This window comes from Blennius ocellaris (genome assembly GCF_963422515.1).
Source record: "Blennius ocellaris genome assembly, chromosome: 21".
Classification (NCBI taxonomy): domain Eukaryota; kingdom Metazoa; phylum Chordata; class Actinopteri; order Blenniiformes; family Blenniidae; genus Blennius; species Blennius ocellaris.
The window spans coordinates 9129039-9153618 of record NC_137670.1 but is presented as its reverse complement, the minus strand read 5'-3'; the positions used below and the strand labels follow the sequence as shown (position 1 = coordinate 9153618).

The following is a 24580-nucleotide window of genomic DNA, read 5'->3' as shown; positions in this document are numbered from 1 at the left end:
CGCGCATTAAAGTGTCAGAGTGTGCGTGTGTGTGTGTGTGTGTGTGTGCGTGCGTGTGTGTGTGTGTGTTTGTGTGTGTGTGTGTGTGTGCGTGCATGCGTGCGTGCGTGTGTTTCCACCTCTGAGGCTTTACAGGGGCTTGTTTCTCAAACAACCCCAGATGTACTTTAACAGAAAGGCAAGGTTATGATAATTAGAATATCTTATTCCATTCAGCGGCACTACTGTTACACACATTTTGTGCAATTGAATGTTTGCCAGATCCTCCTCAGTCACTTTTATTTGATTAAGACTGTCACGTTTTCACGTTCAGCACTGCACACAGGCTATTCGCGTTTATACCCGTGACGCAGCCATCATTTCAGCATCCATTGTCGGAGATTACTTTCAGAGGCTATGCTTTAAATCCGTTAACCCTAAAATGTTTCACCTCATACAAGATTTCTATCTTCTAATTAGGGCTGTTGTTGTTGAGTATTGCAATACTGTTATGATTTACAATAGTGGCAGATGCATTTGCCTTGGTATTTGAGGTTCTTCCCAATGTGTTATGTCTCTTTCCCTGAATTTACGAATTTACACTAGTTGTGATTGGGCTGAAATCTTTTTTTTCCGCCAGTTTGTCAACATTGCTGTCTTTGATAATTTTTCCATCATTTTGGTCTTTTATGCTTCTGCATTGTGGCCACCAAGTATGTAATATGACCAAGATTCCAACGTAATATTGCAATACATTCCAAAAGTATAAATTCTAAAGGTTTCAATAAAGATCACTTGTTGATCATAGGATTTATTTTTGTAGTTCCAATTATTTATTTTGAGTTGCTTAACATGTTTCGATTTCTGATGTTGATATTGGATATGTAAGGCTGACTGGAATTAGAATACAGAGAGCGTGGTTCTGATTGAATGAAAGTATAGCAGTTGTCGCATCTTAAGATTATAGTTTACTACGATTAGATTCCTAAATAATTACTGGAGCATATTTGTATTAATTGAATTATAACTCTGTACATATTGCATTGAAAGGTCAATGCAAGTATAAACCCATGGCCTTCATGTCGTTTACCACACTGAGATTTGATTGCTTTTCCTTGGTAAAGTCATATTTTTCTCTCTCAAACTCCAACATGGAGCAACATGCCTGCTTCTCATAGATAAACTTATTCCGGCAGTTGCAGTAGTCCAGCAATCTAAGATACACTTGAACAAGCAATGGATGGAGTAAATCTACATTCAATGGACAGGTTTATGGCTTTTCCCTTCATTCCATACTCTTTAGTAAGACATTTCAGGAGTAAATGTCCATTTTTTTTGTCCAGTACTCCAGTTGTTATAGGGAAATTACTTTAGAATTTTTTTCCTCTTAGGGAAGGTTGCCGTGATCTCATGTTTGCAATGCTGTCAATTTCTCTGGCATTTCTTGAGAAAAGTTCCACCATTAATTATAGTGTAACAGTCAAGAGTTATCATGACCTTTTGCTTGTACCATAATTACAAAATATCTGTGAAAATCTTCCAAATTCAGGTTTGAGGATGAACTGGTTTGGTTTTGTTGACCTCTAATTCATTTTACCATGCATGAACAACGAGGATCACTTGAACACAATGTTTTCAGATCTCAAGAATAAACTGCTTTAATTCTGTCAATTGAGGTTAAGGTTTGGTTTTTTTTCTGTTTTGATGAATGCAGTTTCACAGAAAACCTTCTGGTAAAGGATCCCCCCTGAGCCTGGTCACACAAAGGCCATATTGTCATTTTGCTTTTGTATTCGATTGTAAGATTCAAGTTCGAAAGACTCAACCTTCCAAGCTGTTTGGAGAATTTCCTCAGACGACCTGGATGTTCCACGGAGAACAATATCTCACAGTTCTATTGTGATTAAACAATGATTCAGAAAATCTTTTAGTTTCTTTTTTTATTAATTTCCCCTTCTGTTTCAATTCATTTGTCTTGCGGTTTCCCACTTTCCCCTCAATGCTAGGGTCATCCTCGGTTGAATAAATGAATGCCGTCCGGTGTGCGCATCATCAACCTGCCGGTCAGTGGAGATGAAGTCGATACAGCGGGCGGCTTATTAAAAAGCATATTAAGCATCATGTGATCTTCTCCTTGCATATGGAGCGTCAGTCATCGGGTCCACGCCGCCTCCGTGACCTACATATGACTGGAACAAATGGGTTAGCGGTCCGGGTCTGCCAGGCCAGCAGGTTCTCTCACACCACTTATGATCGATGTCTGACAGCAGGGGTCCGGAGCGATCATAAGTAATACGAGATGATTCGGCGCCAAGGGAAGTAGGAGACGGGGTTTTGCTGACCCACTAACATGCTTCAGTTTGGTTTTATTTCCAGATTGGTTTCTCCTCAATTGACGGAAATCCAGTTTTGTAAGAACTTCAGGATTTTATTTGGTCGGGTGTTTTTTGTTTTTTTTTTGGGGGGGGGGACACAGTGGCTTTGGTGTCACTGTGGGCTGAGGACTGCTGTGCGATTCAACAAGCCCAAGTGGTCAGACAAGCATGCATGTTGTTGGGAAAACGAGCCCGTAGCCCAGGAGAGCCCAACTTATTTTCCCAAGGGGCCACCAGGGTCGAGACATTAGTTGACTTCAATTTTGTTCAATGATAAAATTATCTCCTGATAAAAAGCAGTTTGTGCCAGTATTTGTCGGTCAAGTACATCCAAAAACCAATCGATGGGGTTGGGATAGCCGGGTCTAAACAGGTGGATGAATCAGGAAAATTGAAAATGAGGGCACTGTTTAGGTTGAAAGGAAATTGGAGAGAAAAAATATTTTGAATTGAACTGAACACTGTTCAGTAAGTTTTGTTGAGCCTTTTGTGTCTGCTGGATACGTTCACCTGCTGAGCACTGAAATGACCCTTTTAGAACATACTGAGGCTTAATGTTTTGTTTGTTTTGGAGTCTTTCTGGTAAAAAAAAATGACTGAATGCAGCTTGGCCTCAGATGGCCCGGGATGCTGAAGATAACTGATCAGTGGCTGTTCCAAGTCCTTAATTAAGTTCTTGGTGATACATATGTATCTGGTTCAGCTATGGTCGGAGATACTGCGATTTGTAACCATGACTTCGGTGGAGAAATAAAGATTCAGTTCATTACCTCCATGTTTTTATTCACCGGACATCAATTACACTGATTGAAAGGGTGAGGTGACCTTAGATGTACCCACACAGTGGAGGCTGAAGTTTGTGTGTGAATGTTTGCGTATGGCGGTGACTCATACTGGTGGGCCCTGGAAACCATGATGTTGTTCTCTCCAGATTGAGAATCACCTCAAAATCAATTGCTCGTGATAGTCTTTTATTTTTGTTTTTTGCGGCTGCTTCTTGATTTGCCATGAGGTGAAGGTGAACAACGACAGCAGTGACTCTTCACCATTTTAATTTACCTTAAAGTTTAGTCGCTCTTGAAGGAAATCTCAATTGCACATGAGATTTTTAGGTAACCATTATTTGCTTAGTGTATTGCATAGAGATATAAGGACTCAACAACCGACAGCCTTTGGGTGTAGTTTAGTCGATCCACTGATTGATATCTGGGGATTCGGATTCATACCGCCTATTTGTGGTTGTTTAATTTACAGGTAATTAACAGTATTTCACACCACTACTAATCTGCCTTCATAATCATTTTGTTTTTCAAGTCACGGAATGACACGTCCAGGACATTACTAAGAATGTTATAACCCAAAATATTTCTCAAGTTGGACGTATCTTTTTCCAAGAAGTATGATTAAAAGATTCCTGTTTCTGTACTGCCTCCATCACTGTTCTTCTCACCCTCCGCATTTTAGTTATTTTCATTAATTTTCACTCATTTATGAACTGATTAGGCTTTGGTGGCTGAAGGCCAAAGATAAAATATCAATATGATTTAATGTCTTCCAAGTTATCGTCAACTATTTTCATCAAATCTGATCAACATATTCCCTATCAGTCTGGTTATATTTTGGGAGTCAAAGACATTTTATGAATTAACAGGGCAAACATGAATATTCAAATTAAAAGTCTTCAAGCTGGGGTCATCTCAACTCAACCATGTAATTTTCTGAATGTTGCATCCGAGAAAAGCCTTTGACATTTGACAGACTTTTCCCAACTTTTCCTTGCTGTGGTTAAATATAGTTCAATCATTACTGATATTTTTTCAAACATCGTACAGTTAACACCAAATTTTGTGAAACCTTTCCAAGAATCTAAGAGCTTTAAATAGTTTTTAAAAAAAAAGCTTAAAATAGACTTTGCAAGGCTGTGGAGATGAAACGGCTTGTTATGGGAGGCTGGCAGCTTTCCTAAACATAAAAGCAGAAAATAAACTAATAAACATGTGTCAATAAGCCACTGTGAAGCCAGAATGTTTCCCAATCCCGAGGGCAGTGTCACATAAGTTTGTCAATACAAATAAGCGGCAATTCAGGCAACACCATCTCTTTATGTCGGCAACAGTGACACACAGAATTTATTCAGATCGGCAACCTCAATGACTGAATCGATCTTTGTAGCGAGTAAACATTTCGGTTGAATCGTCATAGATGATGTAAGCCGAGTGATATGATGGGTTTGATCTCTGTGCTGCTTCAAAAACAGATCATAATCTCGACTTTAGTCTGATTAGGGACACTTTGGGAACAGAGTTGGTGTTGTCAGTTAAATTGAATTCAATGAATTTACTCTGCCAGCTGCAAATTTAAGAGGTTGTCAAGACGAAGAGAAGCACGTAGCTCACTAATCATTTGTTGTGCTTGCATGTGAAAAGTTGTTACAAAAGGTCAAGTTAGTTTGCTATTATATAAACCTCTATTAGGGGGGCAGTCAAGTTTTTTCCGTGAGGATTTATGTGAAATACTTCTAAAGAAGTAATTATTCTGAAGGATACATTTTTTTGACTTCAGAAAAGTTTTGAATTTAGATGGCAACATTTTGAAAACCATGTCTGTTTATCAGGAAACTGCAGAGACGTTGAGAAATCATGTTGTTTTTATGGAGGGCCACTCGTGGGTGCAGCTGTTTGCTTTTGTAATGAATGACACTTTGCATGTGCAATAGTAGCATTTCAAAACAAGGTGCATTTTCCCCTGTTTCCATGGAGACGGAGCTGGGGCCATTTTCAAAAAGTGGCATTCTTTGTGGATTTGGAGCAGTGAAAACCTTGTGTTGATGAAAGTGAGAAGAGTTATTGCAGGTATTATAAGGCTTTGATGGAAAGTTATTGGTGCTTTTGCCAAACTGATAAGAGAAGAGTGCCAAATAATAGCGCAACTGATAATTTACAGCTTTTAAAATGCAACTTTATGTAAAAAAAAAACAATTCCAGTTTCACTTTTTTTCCCCTCAGAATTTGTATTTATAGTATAAAACCTCAATAGGAACAAACATTTTTGGTTATCTCTTGAAAATGTGGAGGTTGGTGAATGGCGCCTAAAAGTGCTTCCTTCATTTACCTCTAGGTGGAAGTATAGTAACCAGCTTTAAGTCATTTCATGCAGAGAAGACATGAAAGAGGAAGTGGAGACAAGCTGCCCTGTCAGACAGTATCAGCACACTGTGTTAAAAAGTAACCAAAGAACAGTTAAATATGGAGATGAATCCATCTATTAATTAAAATCAATAGCATTTTTATCAATCGATACTAGATCACCAAACAAAGTAAGTTCTTAGATGAAAGTTCCTGTTGTCAATATGAATATAGCTTGCCTCTCTGGAAGACAGCCGACAAAATGTCAGATAAACCTGGATCTTTGAATATTCATTTGTGTATTTCTTCTTTGCAGTTTTGCATGTGTGCATGTGATCCCTCTATGTTCTTGTTCTCCTTTTCCTCATTAGTCTGGGACAGCACACGTCCACGCATTAATACAATTGGCTGTGTCTGTGTTGTGCAGGTTGTCCTCTTATTAAAACACAGCTGTAAATTTACGCAGTGGACGCACCCGGCTGAGAAAAAATCACAATCTGTGGTGGAGGATTTGAAAAAACCCCACAGCTCAAGTTACTTAAAAAAGAACATTTTGGTATTATGTAATTTGTATTTTGGCGGCTATTATGTTCCCAAGTGTCTGTACCCTTGAGGTGAGGATGAGTCTGAGCTTCTTTTAGCTACGTTTTGCTCTTTTGCGCTGCTGACATTTTCTCTCATTCTGGGACATTATACATCTGAAGTATCTCCCTGAGATGTCTTCCTAATCTACTTGCTTGGAGGCAATGTATGTGATTTAAGTGGGCCAAAGGGGACTCAGGAGGAGCCTGTTACCTAAGCTCTGATTGAATTTGTCTTGGATTTGCTTGTTCTGCCAATCTGGCGCCACTGCCCGTTCTCTCTCCCCCGTCCATGCCTTCTGTTATTTCCATGGTTTGATTGATGATTTGATATCAGCATGCAGAACATCCAAGTATTTTTAGTGCACCCCGTGGATTATAGTCAATGACAAATGGCATAAATGAACTCTTAATGTTGATGGTGGAAGGTGTGTGGTCCACTTGGTAAAAGGATGAGTTGTTTTCTCCAATTTGCAAGAGGATCTGCCATGAAGACAAATAAGCCGTTACATCTGTTTTAATGTCAGTGCTCGGCTATTAAAAGCACTTTATGTGCTTTTTGAGGCAAATGGTATCCTATTGAAAGGGAAGACATCTTTTGCATATACAAAACTGGTGATCATAAGAAATTAAGAAAAGATATAGATGGATGATAATTTAGACACAGCATCAGGAATAGCATAGGACAACCTTTTGTGGTTCTCCAGGTATCTTATTTGTGGCATCCCGAAATGTATGACTTTGGTTGTCCCAGATGAAAAATGGGCAATCATTGGCATATCTTTGATCCTGGCTTCAAATCTGAAATAGTTATCAGACGACCTAAAACAATCGAAGCCCTGTTTACATGGTGTTTTCAAGTGAAACCTGAGAGAAGTTGTGTTTTGAGGGCCCACTCACACAACAATTACACTCTGAGCCACTGAAATCTCGAAGGTAGAACTTTTTGAAATTGATCTTGTTCTGGTGGTTGTTTCCTGCAGGATATCAAACCCTGCCAAGAAGGACTCCAATCTCCACCGTCAGTTAATGTCAGTCCAACATAGCGTCGTTGAGATTCATGTCATGGATGGGCAACCAGCAACTTTTATCCATCGTGATGCTGTCATATTGATAATGAGCGAAATCTGTTTTTTTTTTTTTTTGCGTCATCAGTTTTGCTTTTGACACGGCTTTATCTTCAAAGCCACAGTAATTGTTATTCCCCCGAGTTGTAATCAGTATTGTTCCGTCTCTCTGTGACTCGCTGTGTGTCGGCGTCCTGTGGAGCAAATTGGAATGCAGTCAGCCTCTACATGTAACAATAAGCCAGAGTCAAAAAAGACCGTTTTAACGGCTGGGCCTTAATTAAGCCGAGGCAAATCTCCCTCGCCAAGGAAGAAAAGGCATTAAGAACAAGTCTCCTGGCAGCTGTCAGACAGACCGGGCTTGCAGGGGAACTTGAAAAGGCATAATTCTCCACTCTGTTTCTGAAGATGCAAAGTGGGCCATTAAGTGTTCTCTGCTTGCCAAACCACCTGCTATTGGATTCGACTGTGCGAGAAAAACACTACTTCAGTTCGTCTCCGCACCTGCACTCAATAAACCGCCGATTCTTCTTTTCCCACCACATGAAGTTTTTCTCTCACCTTTGTTCATTTTCCTCCTCCTCCTGTCTTTCCTTTCTTGAACACCGAAAATCAGTTTCCATGGTAACACTTCTGTCTTGTTTTCCCTTCATTTTTTTTAAATGCTGTGCACAGCCATCTATGCACTTCCTCAGCCCACAGTCAAGTCGTTATTTTTTTTTCTTGGGGGGGGGGGGGGGGGGGGGGGGGGCTCGGCCATGTAGTCATGTACCAGCTGCATGTAAACTAGAACAATATGAACAGATGATTGCCTCCAGCCAGAGCAGCATGTGTCACAGAGTGAGCGGTAGTGGCACACTGTTGCAGTGTCTCTGATATCATCCACAATAAACATCTTAAATCAGATGTTATCGTCGAGGTACGCAACCAAACTGAGATATTATGCCCTTCATCCAGTTGTCACAGGTGTTAAGCAAAAACTGGTTTGTGCGGAGCTTGTTTTCTTGAAAGAAGACTGCTTTTTTGTTTTAAAAGATGAAGCTTCGAGAGGGGGCAAAAATACCCGCTAAATACCCCCATTCACACACTTTAAGACCAAAAATGCACTCGGCAAATGCAGATTCATCATTGTTGAAACCAGTTTCCTGTTTACACAGGAGCAATCTGCTGTTAAAGGTATAGTTTTTCTGTTGTCGTTTCAGAAAGCAAATGCATGAAGTTGGTAGCATTGACACAATAATCGCCATTGCCGAAGTGTGAGAACCAAACATGAGTTTGGACTTGACAAAATGCAATCGAGCAACAGCAGCTGGTGAGAAGACATCAACCCTCACTGACGACTGAAATGGAAAACAAAAATGATGCATTTTCTCTTGAAATGTTGTTGTGGAAATGCAAAAATTAGGGTTAATGTTCCAATTTTACCAATTGTCCACATAATAAAAGAAGTTTGGATCAATAATTAAATTCTTCTTTTCTTGTGAGACCTTCTGAAGGAGCTTCTGGTTGAGAAGGATTTTTGCACTGTGGATTTGCATTTCCTGCGTTCAGCTCTGACTCCAGCCTCGATCCACTCCTCCTGAAACTCCTCTGGCATTAACATCTCTTTCAACAGTTATCTTCTGTGGCTTCCCCCAAGGATGGAAGTTATCAATGAGCAGCTGTCCTCCATACATTTCCTAAAATAAATGAAAAAAAAACACTTCCACAACTTTCTATTTTTGTTGGACCATGTTGAGATCAAGGTATCCCAATGAAGTTTGGTGCACTTCTTAATTATATTCTCTTGTCTTGCTGTTATTTGCCAGGTAGCGAGATGGGAGTATCGGACACGGACTCTCTCCAGGCTCTTTGGAGGCCCCCACCTGGCCTGTTACTGTCTGGGTTTTGTCATCATTCTCCTCAATGTTTACCGCAGCCACAGGTAAATCCTGCATGGTTCTTTCTATTGATACCCCTTGAACTTTTCCACATTTTGTTACTTTGCAATCCACTGTAATTTGAACTGGGACACTGTCCAACGATCTTGTTTCAGTGCAAATTCCAGATTCCATGTTTATCTGAGAAATTGGAAAGGTGTGTTACCACCACAAACTTTCTTCGGACTGAATTCTCAACAGAATTGTGATTTTTATTTTTATTTTTTTATTATTTTAATCAAGCCTTAAAGATTCCACTAAACAAACAGTGAAACTTCTGCCAGAATGAGGTCTGACGTAGGAATCTTGGATTACATAAAGGTACTTTTGTTTTGCTACAATAACAATGTAGGCTAATTAACATTCAAGACTGAGTCTGAGCTCAATCTGTCAAGAGCAAATTTAGTTTTTGTGCAGAAAAGGCTTTTCCATAATACTCAGTGCAGCCAAGCCAAGTGTGTTCTGCTTTGACGGCAACAGCTATAAGAGCTTTTTGCAGATGTTTTGATTATATGTTTTATGTCTTTATGCATCAAGCACTTTGCCCTTGAGCTGAGTTTATTTAAAGCGTCCACCATTTCAGCATTTTATGGTTAATTTTCCTGAGTGAAATTTTTTTTTCATAATGTGAAAAGGGTTTTTTGGAAATGAGTGCAATCAATGATGTATATAAAAACATTTATGTTTGAATTGCACAAAGAATCAAAGGATAACAACCCAAATGTGTCAACTTTTGCACAATTGCTGTGTTTTTATGCCATCAAAAGAATGAGCATATTTGGTTTTACCTTTCACCAAGGAGCCAGGAAACATTTAGCATATCTACCCACACACAATGTATGACCCACTGTGTAAAATGCAAAGTAAATGACTCCCCTCATTGCAACGTTTATCACACTCACCCAGATTTCTGTTTGCTTTCATATTAGAACTAAATTTCCCACCCCCAGCTGAGCCGTAATGAGTCTTTTTCCGTTTTCTCGCACTCACAAATCCTTTTTTTCTCTTCCGACTTCTGGCACTTTTCTTCTTCCCTCCACCCCTTCGTCCATTTCTCTGCTCCGCTTGTCTTCCATCCTCCCATCCATATCCGCACTCACGCTTTTGTGTGTGCCAGCGCCGCTCCACGCCCATCATGGTGCCAGTTCCTACTGGAAGTACACACTCCCACACCTCCCAATCAGGACCAAGACAGTGACAGAGAAAACCAAATCACACGAATGCAGTTTTCTAGCACCTCGTTTCAGTCTCTCGTCCTCTTACACGATTCATTCACTTAGTTGAGAACTGAAAATGTGAATGAGGCGAATCAAGCCCCATTGCTTTTACCATTTTAATGTTTGTTGACAAAAAAAACATTTGTTCCGAAAAAGGCTTTTTTTAGGTACCTTTCCAAACCTACTTTCATAATGGTTTGTGGAGAAGGTCATTCAGCGTCCTCAGTGTTCTGTCGAATCTAATCCAACCTTCAGTAAGTACACAACAAAAACATACAAGAAGGACAGTTGTAACAGATGAAGTGGAAATGTGACTTTGAAAGAGAGGAGGTAAGAAGACTCAATATAAAGGATTTTATTTTTTTCAATGCTTCCTTGAGTTGAGTGACATTGCTCCCAAGTGATTTGTTGTACTTTTTAGGTTAGTTGTGTACAGTACATTCATACAGTAGTGATGTAAGATAACTGCTATGCACCTGCACAACAAATGGCAGTAAGCTGTCCGTAATTAATTATCCGGTTCACCATCTTGTTGTGTAATAGATTGTGCTGTACGGCACAAGATTAAGTCACTTATCAGGAGAGATCGGAAGATGTTAATTGTTGTGAAATATAAGGGGTGCTGCTAGGTTTACTCTCTCTCTTTTTGCATATTATCATTTTGGTGGACATAGATAGGAAATGTTAAAGAGACTGCAGGGAAAACTGATTCAGCAAAATAAAGTGCAGGGAGTAAATTGCAACGATTGAGGCACTGCTTTGGCTTTGAGACGAGCACAAGTTAATTTTTTTATGGACAGACGAATTAAGCAGTTAGAATTGAGTCAATATCTGTATGAGCCAACAACTTGTTGATTTTTTTGTTTTGTTTTGTTTTCCCAAACCCATTTAAATATTGATTCTCCTCCTCTTTTGTTTCTTGAGTTCAAGTGTTTCACAGAAAGCCTCCATACACTGTAGTTTCTGTCAATGTTGTTTTTTTAATCCTGCAGAGCTGTCCCCGTGTGGAAAAAACTCAAACAGTATATATACCTTGATAGACAGGCTATATTAATTGTATCCAAATACACTTACCCAGCTCGAACCTGAGGATACCAACAGAAGTAGACTGTGATCAACACAAAGTTCATAAACAATTGCATGTTTCATCATAATGAAACTTTAAAGTCATCATCAACAATTTATAAAAATTGCATTTAGTGGACCAAATGCTCTACCTGGCAATGCTCAACAATACATTGCATTTTGTGAATGCAAGCACCTCCTTTACTGGAGGCCGAGCAGTACGACGCATGATTCACCTACCTAACCTTCTCTGCAGATTGACAAATGCCCACCCATTGTATAAAGGCATGCTTTTGGTAGAATGGTCAATGTACAATGAGATAAAAGATAAATAAAAAATTACTCAGCGCTGCCCTGTTTGTAGCATCCTTAATTGAAATGAGTGGGTAGCTTGCAGGCACGTGCAGAGCGAGATGAATAAACACATGCAAGCCGTTGGGTTCACTGATTCAGTAATGGGACTCGTGTTTGTATTCAGTGTTGGTCCATCAATTTCAGAAAGCCTTGTAACTCTAAACCAAAGTTTCAGGTGTCACTGTTTTTTGTTTGTTGCTACATGATTGGTGAAGCTGATAGGTATGTATTTAGGTTTGTGTTCCTCACATGGAATGGAGCAACATGCTTGACGAGAACCAACGTTCAATACTTTTCTTCATTTTAATCCCTGTATTGAAGTTATCACTCTTGTCTCAGAGTGCAAACATGGACCATCTTATGGTGAGATGTACAAACCAAACCCAAACAAACAGCAAAACCTAACCATGCTCGGGCAGGCCCCGATTACACAACGTTCTCGAGTGAAAACGGAAAACTTTTGTTGCATTTATGTGTGTCTGTTTGCGCAACAATGGTACTTGGAGCCACTGAAACAGCACGTTTTTGAAAACAACTCCCAGAGTGAAACTTTTTGAAAACATTCCTTCTCCGTTGAAAAGAGGGGAAAACTCAACTTTTTCTGAAATGCTGCTACTGTTGCACGCGCAATAAACACTTCTGCACATGTGCAAGTAGATGGATAATAGCAACAATGGCGTCCTCCAGAGTGGCGTGACTCCCAGCTGATATTTTCCCTGGTACCCGGGCTTATCGCCTGCTGCAAGTCATCAGTAGACACACGGGTAATCTCTCCTCTGCTCTGCACAGCACGCTCAAATCAGTCCATTAGAAAACATCATTCCTTTCTCCAGTCCCTGCCGAGTGACAGGCTGAGAAATTGGCCATCACAACAAATGCCCCACAGCTTTATTGTCAAGCCGCTAAATTGCCTGCCTAATTGACTTTCTCATGCACAGACTAATTCAGCGCAGAGCTGATTGCCTGACTGACAGTTACATCCTTTTATTAGCTGCGGCCGTGCAGACGATGTGCAGTGCATATTTTCATCTGGCAAGCACACGGCAGCGATGCTCTAAAGTGATTATGCTCAACAATAAACCTTTAGGAGAAGCTTCCAGGCTTCAAAAAGTAATTTTTTTTTTCAATTAACGAGCAAGGCCTTTAATTGGCCTCCCATTCTGAAAAAAGAAAGGCAAATGAAATGACAGGGAGTGATAAATATAGAAGCACTTAATATAACAACATTGCACTGATACTCCCTCAGTGTTTACCTGAGGGGAATATTACAAGATAAATAAAGAAGGATAATGCAAATTCTATTTATACAAATATTATTACGACACGGCTAATAAAGTCAGTCAAATTAGAAGCTGACTGGCCAATTGAATCAGGTGCCATATATGGAAATACAGAAATGGAATGTCAGAGTTCGTCAGTGGACTAATAGATGTACATTGGGAGTATGTTCAGGATTATGACATAAGACAGCGGCGGTTATAGAATGGCAGTGTTTTGTTTGTTTTATAACTTTACTACAAAATGACTACTTACTTGAGAAAGTAGAATTTGCCTTACGTCTGTCTCCCTCAAGTCTCATTAATCTCCAAATAGCCGTATTATTGAAGTGTTGCATGTTGTTGCGCGTCACGTTGGCTGAGCTGTCGGTACTGTGTGGATCAATCATACATGAATAACTCAATAGGTTCAGTTGAAATAACATTAGAAAGTCTGGTTCTGCAGGGTTATTCCTGGAAAAAGAGTTTCTCCTTTCCACCATCTCCTCTTACGTGCTCATTTGGAATTGTTGGTTTTTTTTCTCTTTAAAAGTGCCTTGAGATGACTGTGTTGTTTTTCACTATATCAATGAAATTAATTTGAATTGAAATGATTTGAACTAATGATTAGATTAAGCAGCAACAAAGCTGAGATAATCTACCAACACGCAGGCAGCAGCACACTTACGTAAAACTGGAGTTAAGTGAAATAGTAACTCTTCACTGGAGTCTAAAGCTTTTGATCAGTGATGTGAAACTGGCCGCCGGCTCAATGAGCAGAGCAGAAAGGTACAGCAGCTTTAATGGGGATGTAGCAAGTGACCACTTCAATGAGTCTTCAGTAATTGTGAATCTGTCACTAATTTCACTCTTTTAATCAGTTTTAAACAAGTCAGTGGCCAAAAGTAGCACATTGCTTTAAACCATGCCCACAACGATGGGTATAGCGAAGTGATGTATGTAAATTAGTCTTTATCAGAGGCCATGATTACCAAACTGCCAAACAGAAGGTGCGTAAGCAGAAATTACTGTCACACATTTTCAGTGCTGGCATAATTACAAAGGATTAATACACGTCTGCCAATATTGACTAGATGGTTGACTTGAACTCAACCACCCCGCAACAGTGAAAGTGATGATAACGTGTCTCTCATGTGACCCGATGCCATTCAAGGCCGTTACATATTCAGAGCACTTGCATCAAGCAGTCGTCACCGCTGTCGAGCCGCTCCAATGTAAACAACTGCTGCAGCTGTGCCACCAAGGCTGTAACTGTCTATGCCAGCCCAGCGGAGTTATTATTGGTCCATCTCGCTACATCTGCTTGCTGTGTAACCATGGCGATCACAGAAGCCCTCGTGAAGAAAATGACAGAGGAGCTGACTCCCGATACCTCTTCTACAGCGTGAAAATAGAGTAATCAATCGGCCAAAGTAGTATAGATTGAGCTTCCAGGCTTGTTCCTGCAGTCAGCAGCTTTCTGTAATGATGAGGCTCTTTCTGGTAAAAGAAAAGTGCACTGTCTTTATGTTAACAAGCCTCCTTTTCTTTCTTTTTTAACCACACAACCAGTTAGGTTTTATTGAACGAGTATAACAAAAAAAGCTTTATGTAGATGCACGCTGTACGATGGAAGACATTTGCTTCATCGGTCCCTCTTTTTTCTGTAGGAGCTCTTAGACTCAAGGGTATGGACACAATTTGCTTATTGGCAGTGAAGGCTAAGCAAAAGGCAAAGCACTTGGAAGTGTTCATCATCATTTTCTCAGCACTTAGAATTGGCCTTGAGGCTCCTAAAATAATCACTTTGAGGAAGTGAAGTCACGGTCTATCAAGCAATCCTGGGAATCTCTGGCCTTCATCAAATTCTTTAGGAGTATTTAGATCCGGAAAACCAGCTCCAGTCCATATTCCAGGATTTCATCCAACTTCGAAGATGTCAAATATCAATGAGCTGATTATCTTTTTACTTTAACTGATGATTTCAGGTCTCTTTCAAGGTTTTACATTTTAGCATTTCTTTTCCTAGTTTTTTTTCTTCATTCCAGATAAGCCCAGCTCCTAAATTGTATTTAGAAAAATCATAAAAACAGCTCTTTTTGAGTCTATATTTATTACTTTATTACCTGGAAGTAATTGTACAGGAATACTGGTTATCTGAAAATCTCAATTGTTCCTGTCATAACTACTGTAGGCACTAGGGGTCACCCTCTGGTCAACTGGTGAAATAAAAGAGCGGCACAATATTCAAAACGCTAATGTTCAGGGTTTTCAGTAGTTTCAGGAGGGCAAACCTCAGTGGAGAAATATGAAGCTGAAAATCAGTGTCCTTTAAGCGTCTTCCGGGAGTTTCTATGCCAGAGGAAACCGATTCTTGTTTGTCTGTAAGTTGTATTGAATATGTTGTGGCAGTGTCAATAGGCGACGACAGTCTGGATGGAGCGTTAAGGTCAAAATCGATGAGCATTTCTGATTTGTATTGGTTTGACATGTCAAGGAAAATGTTTGCGCTTCATTCAGCCAACTCATCACTTCCTTACACTTACTTACACTTACTTCTAACACTATTGTGTTCGAAAGCAGGGTGTAAAAGAAACCCAGGAAGTAGTGTTTTTTGCTTGTTTGCAGAGAGGAAGAATGGGAAATGAAGGAGCAGCTTTGAAACGTCGGGATTTTTTTTTAAAAACATAATTTAATCAGCATGTTTTTGCTGAAAATGATAGAATTTAAACATCTCAGGTAAACTATAAGTAAAACTAATTGAATAAAAGATAAATAGGTGGTTATAAGAAATCACCAGCCTTGCACATGAGCTTTGTGCAGCACTTCGACGTCAATGTACATTGCTGTTTTTATCATTACAGTTTATATTTCACATTGCAAAACATGGGAATAGAGAAAATGTCTGGTCAAATAACATGATTTTTGACTTCATAACTCACAGCCATAACTTGATTGGATTTCGGCTCCATTGTTGAGGAAAATAACATTTCTTGGTACAAACTAGGGCTGGATGAGTTGGCCTAGAAAGAAAATCTACAATTTTGTTTCTATTAAAGTGTCTATTAATTTTTGTTTTTCTCAGTGCACTCAAAAACGACTGCAGACATGAGACCTTGGATTTTTCCAGGTTAAATACAAGCACAATATTCCTGTATAATAGTTCATGAGAGTGCTGTGTAGCTTTTCAGCGCCAATTTAGGATGAAACAATCGAGTAATCTTTGTTTTTCCTTCTCCGGGTCCTACGAAGCAACAGAACATAACAGTGTTAAGTGACTGGGCCAAAACAAAACAATTACAAAAGGCATCAAATAAATTATACCAGGAAAAAAAAAGAAATTACAAAAACGTGTGAGTCATCGTTGATTCGTCATCAGTTGTTACAGGACAAGAAGCGGTCAGTCCAACAGACCCACTTACCCCTGCCCATGTCTCCAGCCCCCAGCCCTTGTTTCCCATCTCTTTTCCAATACAAATCCCAGCGGTGCGCCTCCCCGGACCACCTTACTTAACGGCCAACCCAGCAGTCGCTCCTTTGTGTCCGATGTGACAGCAGCAACGCGGTGCATCACATTACACTTCCTGCCTCCCTCGACAAAGAAAGTACACCATGAGACTCGCTGCACAGACCTCATAACCCAGTTTCTCTCTTGTTCACCCCAAACCCAGTTTCTCGTCGAGAGCGATTTTCGCCTGCGGGAAGGCCGCCACTTTCAATCAGAAACCTCACAGGTGTGTTAATGTTCACATATACACACCTCGTCTGCCCCATCACCTGCGAGTGTTTATTCCCTTTCTGTTTTGCGCAGAGAAGTTTTCAACTTTGGTGACATTTTTAAGCATAACCATAAGGTTATGAGGAGGAAGTCCAACATACTCTCACCTCTCTACTTAATAATACAGGGCTCAAAGTATGCTAAGAAAATGACTAACTTCTCAGCCTCGATACCAAACTGGATTAATCTTGACTCGTTTGCACTGAATTCTATACCGACCATCCATGTTTTTGTTTTTCTTTCACTTTCTTTATTTACCTTTCACAGTGTGGACACATGGAGGGAGTGCATTCGTACTTGCCATAACTTGGCAATACTCCACATGTTTTAGCGCGATCGCGTCCTTGGATATATGGCAATATCCGTCACCGCTGCTTTTCACTCGCCACAAAGCTGGGAATCTAAATTCGGTCAAAGCAGAGGCCGAGCGGAGCTGGAGAATTCCCGCCAGAGGCGTTGGTGTTACAACAACCTTGTTAGCAACGCGACCGCTGAGAAGGAACCCTTTGAAATCTGTGTGTTTCTGTGAAGAGACAAGCCAGCTTGAGGCCCTGATGCGAGCCGTCGGCACACAGACTGCCCACAGATGTCATTTTATTCTGCTTGCATTAGACTCGCGCTGCTGTAGTTCGTTGGAAATTGCAAATGAAAAACACAGATTTTCGGGAGGTGGAATAGATATTTTCCAAGAAGCTGTTGTGAGTTTCTGTCGCATAATTTTTCTTGCTCATTATCATTTGAACTCTTTGATCTAATCGGTGTTCCCTGTATTCAAAGTTGTTTTCGCCAACTCTCTGATACCCATGGAGTGGTGTGTTCCTAAAATCTGAGCAGTTCTTCTTTTCAATCAAATTATACGGGATATTTCTGAGGCTTTAGTAAGTTCTTGTGTTAATTAATAGATTTGTTGAAGAATTATTCTTCCTGATCAACAGGTGGTGAATTGACATTGATAAATGGATGAAGAAAATGTCCTTTATCTGTTTCGAAATCCAGGTTTTCTCTATTTAATCTTTACAAAGGATGGCTTGTGCAATTTTGATTAATGTCTGGAAGAACCATTTTCTTCTGAATGATTCTCTTTTCTGGTTCAACAGTTTTGTTCCATCAGATTTTCTTGTCTGAGCAACAACAAGCATAATCTCCTACGATTTTGCTTGATCTGGAACACAATATTCCATATCCGCAAAGGCAATTAATTTTGTTTTTTAGAGGCAAACCTCAATGTGTATCATTCGCCTCAAAGTCATGCTGTCAGGGTGAGTTTGTAAAAACAGTTTTTTGGGGGATATTTCACTGTATTCTGCACCAGAAGGTATCATTAAAATTGTCTTTAAGTTGAGATTGCAATCATTTCCAGTGGTAATTGTTTTGTTTTGCAAAAATTATATTGATTGATATTTTCATCACGTATATGCTGCTCCATTTAAAGAATATAATGGCGCTATTTTAACGATTTTGCCCACTCAAGGTGACATTGAGCTGTACGTGACCCCTGAACTAAAATGTGTTTGATACACCTGATCGAGCTGAATAAGAAGAAGTGGTGCATAGTGTTCCTGATTAATATTACACTCATTTCTTTTTAAACAATTCCTAAACTGCAAATTCATTTAGAGTGATGGGTCTTTTCTATTAATGGTAGCGGATTAAAATACTGTCTTTATATATAATATATATAGATACTTCACTGGCCGTGTGTCGTCATTTCAACGGCTTTTCATAAATGAAGCATCCTTGTTCCTAGAATGTTCAAAGACATTTGAGATCTTGAGGCAGCGCCTTGACATGCAGCGCTCACTAATTGGTGTAATCTCACTTTAATCTATTACCCAACTTCAGGAGCTTTTTTTTTTATTTCTTAACTCTTAAAGCTCCTGCTTCTACTTCTGAATAGTGTCTATGTTTCTGTTGTGTCTTGTGATGTCATGTTTATCAGACCACCTTCAAAAATAAATTGTTTGCAGTGACACTAACTTCAGCAATGTGATATTTGGGTCGATGGAAAACCCACTGAAAGGCATCCTAGTAGCCAATCGTTTCATTTCATCATTGTTTTACAAACTGAACTATATTTTGATGCGCCATTCAGAAACTAGGGTTATTCTCTTTCTTCATGATTGCTGATGTAGGGATTGAGCATGTGTGACTATGACTGACTGCGGACAAACTGTATAGTTAACTCGCCCCCCCATAAATTGGTACATTTTCAATTTTTCCCTCTGACAAGCCTACTAACAAGCACAAAATAGCACTTTTTATATTGTTTCCAGCTCATATACTTACAGTTTGATTATTTCTTCGTTGTTCATGTCATGCAATATTGTGTAGGAATGTTTTCTGTGTTACACTGAGCAATTGACCTTCACGTCCATCTGACAGCACTTTGTGTCTGTCGCATTTTCCCACCGAAGGCGGCCGCTGTAACTAAAATGGCTACCTTTTCAAATGCGGGGGCCCTTTCAGAAACCTCTCACCCAAAGGACTGCAGCAGAACATCGCGGTGCAAAATGAAAATGCTTTCACTCTACGACAACACATCACCTTCAGGTGCTGATGGCACCGGAGTGACGTCAGCCCGGGTTAAATACACTCTCTGATTGCCTCTCCAGTCAGCATGTCCGTGCATACACATGTTTGATGCGCTCGAAGGAGCAGAAATGTGGAATTGAGACAAGAGAGGCAGATCGTGTCCTTCTGAGAGATCCCAGTGAATGCATGCTATGATTAACCAAGCAAAAGCCTCTAATTGATGGCCTAAATGCTTTTGATGACCCTGAGAAACAGAATGCAATTGGTATCATGGAGAATAATAATACAAGCAATGGACCGTAAGGGCTGCTTCTCTTTTACCTCTATTGCAGTGATGACTCTTTAAATGTTATAGTGATGGTTTTCAGCCATGACCAATTATTACAACGTAGCACTTACTTTGATGACGTACTTTTGACTATTTTGAAATAAATTCCAGAATGTTGCAGACCTCTATGTATGAAACCACTGTTAAAGTAGTATTTAAAATGTTTTCTGCAAGAAAAAGGTGTGAGCCTTTTTTTTTAATGCCAACTAGAAAATACTTTAATAAATTCCCATTAATAAAGAAACACTCAAATAGATCAGGGGTGTCAAACATAAGGCCCATGGGCCAAAACCAGCCTGCAAGAGACTCTAATCTGGCCAAAATGGAAAAATTGGCTTTATGTTGCGGTTGTCATACATTTCTGTAATAACTGTTTGATGTTGTGAAAATACAGACATTTTAACCACATACACTCTTTGTTGCGCCACAGCAAAGAAAAACTGACACTATTTTACCAGTTCGGCCCACTCAAGATGAGATTTCGGCTGTATGTAACCCCTGAACTAATGTGATCTTTTTGGTCCACTGTAAGAGGACGTACGTTACTTCCAGACAAGTCTTTGCTGTATTTCCCACCTTCATTTTTACGCCACACGGTTGCACGTTTTATTATTTTAAAGAAGCAAACGTAATTCAAATTATTCCTTTAGTCTAATTATCATAGATTATTCAAGTTTGTTCCGGTTGTGCTTTTTGAAATTCAGTTATTCCATAAGAAGCCATTCTATTCAAATAAAGGTAGATGGAATTGAATCGTTGCTCTTTGTGCAACTTTGAAGCAGCGCAACCGTGACCTTTTTGCTGTTTCATGTTGGAATACTTTTTTCTGAATTTGTATCAAAGAAATTGGGTCAAAAATACTTTTTCAATCGGAATTCTCCTTCAGCTTTTTATCACACCTCAACTGTCTCTTTATTTGCATTTCTTTTGTGCAGCTTCCTTGCTCTACATCTCCTGTACGGATACTAACACTTTTGATGAGTTGTGGACTTTTTCGATTCTTCCATCGCCATTGAATTAAGTTTGAAAATTGGGTCAATGCTACTTTTTCTTATGTAAATCACATTCAGCATCTTTATCCCGCCTCGATTGTCTCTTCTTCTGCATTGCTTTTGTCTGCATATCTTGCTCCAGATCTTGTGTATGGTTAGTAAATCAGTTACCTAATGGCTGTTACTGCAGTGATTTCTGACGTTGGTTTGATTAAAATTGGGTCAGGAGAACTTTATCTATAGGTAATCTCCTTCAATTTGAATTATTCTTGATTTACTACTCTGCTGGGTCAGTTCTATAGCTTTTAACTCATCTGATGTATGTTTCCATAATTTTTTAGATTCAGACATGGGTCTACAGCCTTATTGTGTCATGAATTGGTGTTCATGATATGTTGACCAGTGGACTGTTCTATGTTGTATGATATAAAAAGAACAATAATAGTGTTCAGTCTTTGTCATGATCTATACTGAGGTAATCTTTACATATTTTTATTGGAGATAAAACTGTCTTTCAGATTATAGGGGTCAACAAACAAAGCTAAGCCACTGGTGTTTTTGCTCCTGAGAATTCCTTTCATAAAGGGAACTGTTTTTTTGTTTTTTGTTTTTTTCTAGTATGACTGTGGCAATGAGGACCCACCCCAGGTGGGAAGTGATGGATCAACCAGTTATCTTCTACACTGGGATAGCCCTCATGGTGCTGGGTACGCTAATGGTGGTCACCAGCTTCCTGGCGCTCGGCTTCACAGGAACCTTTCTTGGTGAGTGAGGTTGCATTTACACTACGTTTCAAGTGAAAATGCTTCATTTTTGCAGTTTTGTTTCAGAAAAGTTTCTCATTTACGCCAGTTTTCATGTTGGACCACGAGTGAGTGCTGTTTGTTTTTGTAAAGAAACCATACGCGTGTGCACAGAGAACAATACGCTATAAACATTAACAATCGTGAGAACATCGACATTTTATTGGTAGACGACCAAGATGAACTGCTGTTACAAGTGATTTGCCGATAGAAAAAACAAACACATGGACACAACCATAACAATGAGAACTTTAGAGTTACAAATACAACCAACAAGCACGTCTTTATATTTCCAAGTCATGCAAACTGTAACTCAACTCAAATTTCCTCATTTCTATGCAAGGAAAAACTTATTTGCAAGTGCCGTGCAAATATCTGTGTATCTGGCAATGAGATTAACCTAGTTTTTATGCACCTCAAATACATTTGGGAACCTTCTCAAAAGAAAATGCAGGCAGTGCAGCCTTAATGATCAGTTGGCAAGACACCAGAGTCTTTTTTGTAGGTCAGCTTTATGACTAAGTCACCTCAAAGGTCCGGGCAGACTGTCGGAGGCCTGGTGTCGTCTCTGTCCGTCAATACAATTAATCCTCAACTGTGATGGCAGTGGGGAGCATGGAGGAGCAGAAGGAAGTGACAGAAGTGTGTTAATTTATGGGTGTGTGTGAACTGGTACACTCTGTATGCACACCAAACGAAACCAATCAAGAAGGACCGCCGGCATGTTTCTTCCTTTCACCATCCCAGGCAACAAAGACCCCCGTAAAGCAGGCGGATGAAAATTGATCATTATTTTCCACTGGGGGAGCATCACTTTGCATTCACTTCTGAGTACGTGGACTTTCATTTGTGCAATCCTTTTCAGACAAATGGCTGTCATCAGGATGCCCAGATGCCACTATTTGTCGCTATACCAATTTGTATGATTGGACACTTACAAGAGAGCCCTATTTTCATCTGGCTGGATATATTAAACAATTCCCTGGATGTTGTTACTCTTCCTATTTTATTTTATATCAGAGTCAAGCCAGCAGTAACACCTGAGTCAGTATCTTTGCTGGCCGCAGAATTACTCACTTGTCTTTTTCCTGAACGCTCGTGCATCATAAAAATCAAAACCGACGTACTCCCATTCATCTGTGCGTCAATCGTGTTTTCATGAGGCGTAGTTGTGTTCGCTTGGATCCTCGATGGTGTCATCAAGCCTTCGTAGAGCTCTGATGGGATGACTTGGGATTGATCATTTTAACTTGACGAAGAGCATTTCTAATTGTTTTAACTCTCTAAGTGCTATTAACTGACCAAATTCATAAATTTTTGTAACTTTTGTTGCTTCAGTTTTATTTACTTTTGTTGAATTTATTCATTGTAAAAAAACAAAACAAAACACAAAAAATGTCAATGCAATACAATACAGAACAAAAATTGCATAATGAAAGGCAGCAGAAAGATTAAACTCTTTGCTTTACTAACTTGTTAACTCGCAGTCCTACACATATCACATCAAAGACAACATCACATAGTAACAGAACACCATCTGACGACTCCTGACGTTTTACAAAGCAAGTCGCATTCAACTCATTCTAGAAATGGGCCTCGAACAGAGACACACAGGAAGCAGACGCCAAAGACAAGCGTCCATGTTCCATTGTTCTCCCAGCACATTGTGGAGACCCAGGACAGACTCCCTGCTCTCTGATAACCACCATTAGGAATGTACTTTCTTGTGACCCGCCATCTTGTTCTGGAGTTCCATCACACACACGCACACTCCCTCCATCTCTCTCGCTCCACACACACACACGCACACACACACACACAAAGCTGTATATAGGTAGTTAGAATGTGTATTTTTATTTGTTTTCATTGTAAGTAAATATCATTTTTGGAATCATACTTGCTGTTTAATTAATGAGCACTAAGGTGAATGAAATGTCGACCTCTTCTGTGTTAAGAACTCCAAAATCCTTCAAGCTTTACGGTTAATTCTGGTAATTGTAATTAACTATTAATTCAATTTCCTAATTAACTGTTTAGTATATCTTATGAGACTGATATAACTGAATTGGCTATCATTTCCTGTTAAACAGGTGGCGCTCCGAGGTTTCTGATACAGATCAGATTAAATGTTCAATAACATAATTAATAACTATCTTCGATAATTCTAAATCATTTTCAAAAGCCAAACGCAACATAGATGGTACCCTGTGGGTGGACCGCACAACATAAATGGTACCTAGTGATCTTTATGAGGTAAGAAACCCCTACACTATTTTTTCCTTTTTCTTTATCTGTAAAAGGCACTACGGTATATAAATACATTTTACTTACGATCAAATCATCACTTTGCAGAAAACATGACGACACACTATCACAATTCTGAGAATTCCAGAAAGGCCACTGTGAGGTTTAACCATGCTGCATATGTAGCAAAGCCATTCCATCCTCTACAAATGCCTTATCTTCGGCTCTGTTTACATAACGACCCGTGATATTTCCGGAGATTGGACAAAGACATGCATAATAACTTGAGTCTGAGCTGTTCATGTTACTAAAATTTCAGAAAAATAAATACACAAATCATCTGATCAGTGACTCCTGAACAAAATTTAAATTAAGTTTGAATAAACGTCACTGGGAGGTGTTTACCTGTTTGTACTGCCTCCGGATAAACAAGCCGTTGATGTCACACTAATGTACAAATAAAACGTTGAGACGGGCTGAACTGGGACACCGCTCACTGTAACCTGAGCACCTGCTGTGGTTTCCTGTGAAATAATTGTATTGCGGCATTGCACACACGGATGTTACGTGACCCATTTTGGGAATGAAGCGTAGCGGGACATTCACATTCAAAAAGTTGTGCCTTCCGCCCCCTCACACACTCGCACACAAAATATCTACCCAAGACACGCATCACACACGCTGCCCTCCAGTAAGTATAACCTACCTGTTGAATTACACATGCGCTGCTCCTGGCCCTGTTCTCTGCTGAAGCCAGGCTGTTAGTGCCCAAGTTATATAAGAGTTTTTCATTATGAATGCTCATTGAAATGCTGCAGGTACGACGGGATAAAAAGAGATTATGTAAACAAATCAATTCGGTTTTGAATAGAGAGCCTGCAGGTAACCGGCACTGCAGACAATGTGCTAACCTCATTTCTGACCTCCAAAGTGACGACTGGTGTCACATTTGAGAGGAAAGCCGA

General features: G+C 39.7%; 1 protein-coding gene across 1 annotated transcript in view; it reads left to right on the top strand.

The window, feature by feature from the left end:
• The window catches only part of pemt (phosphatidylethanolamine N-methyltransferase), a 65998-nt gene that overhangs the window by 22644 nt on the left and 18774 nt on the right, over nt 1-24580 (top strand). Inside the window, exons 3-4 of the mRNA XM_080517237.1 lie at nt 8936-9051; nt 21187-21332. Coding sequence (XP_080373363.1) covers nt 8936-9051; nt 21187-21332 — 262 coding nt within the window. The remainder of the gene's footprint in view (nt 1-8935; nt 9052-21186; nt 21333-24580) is intronic.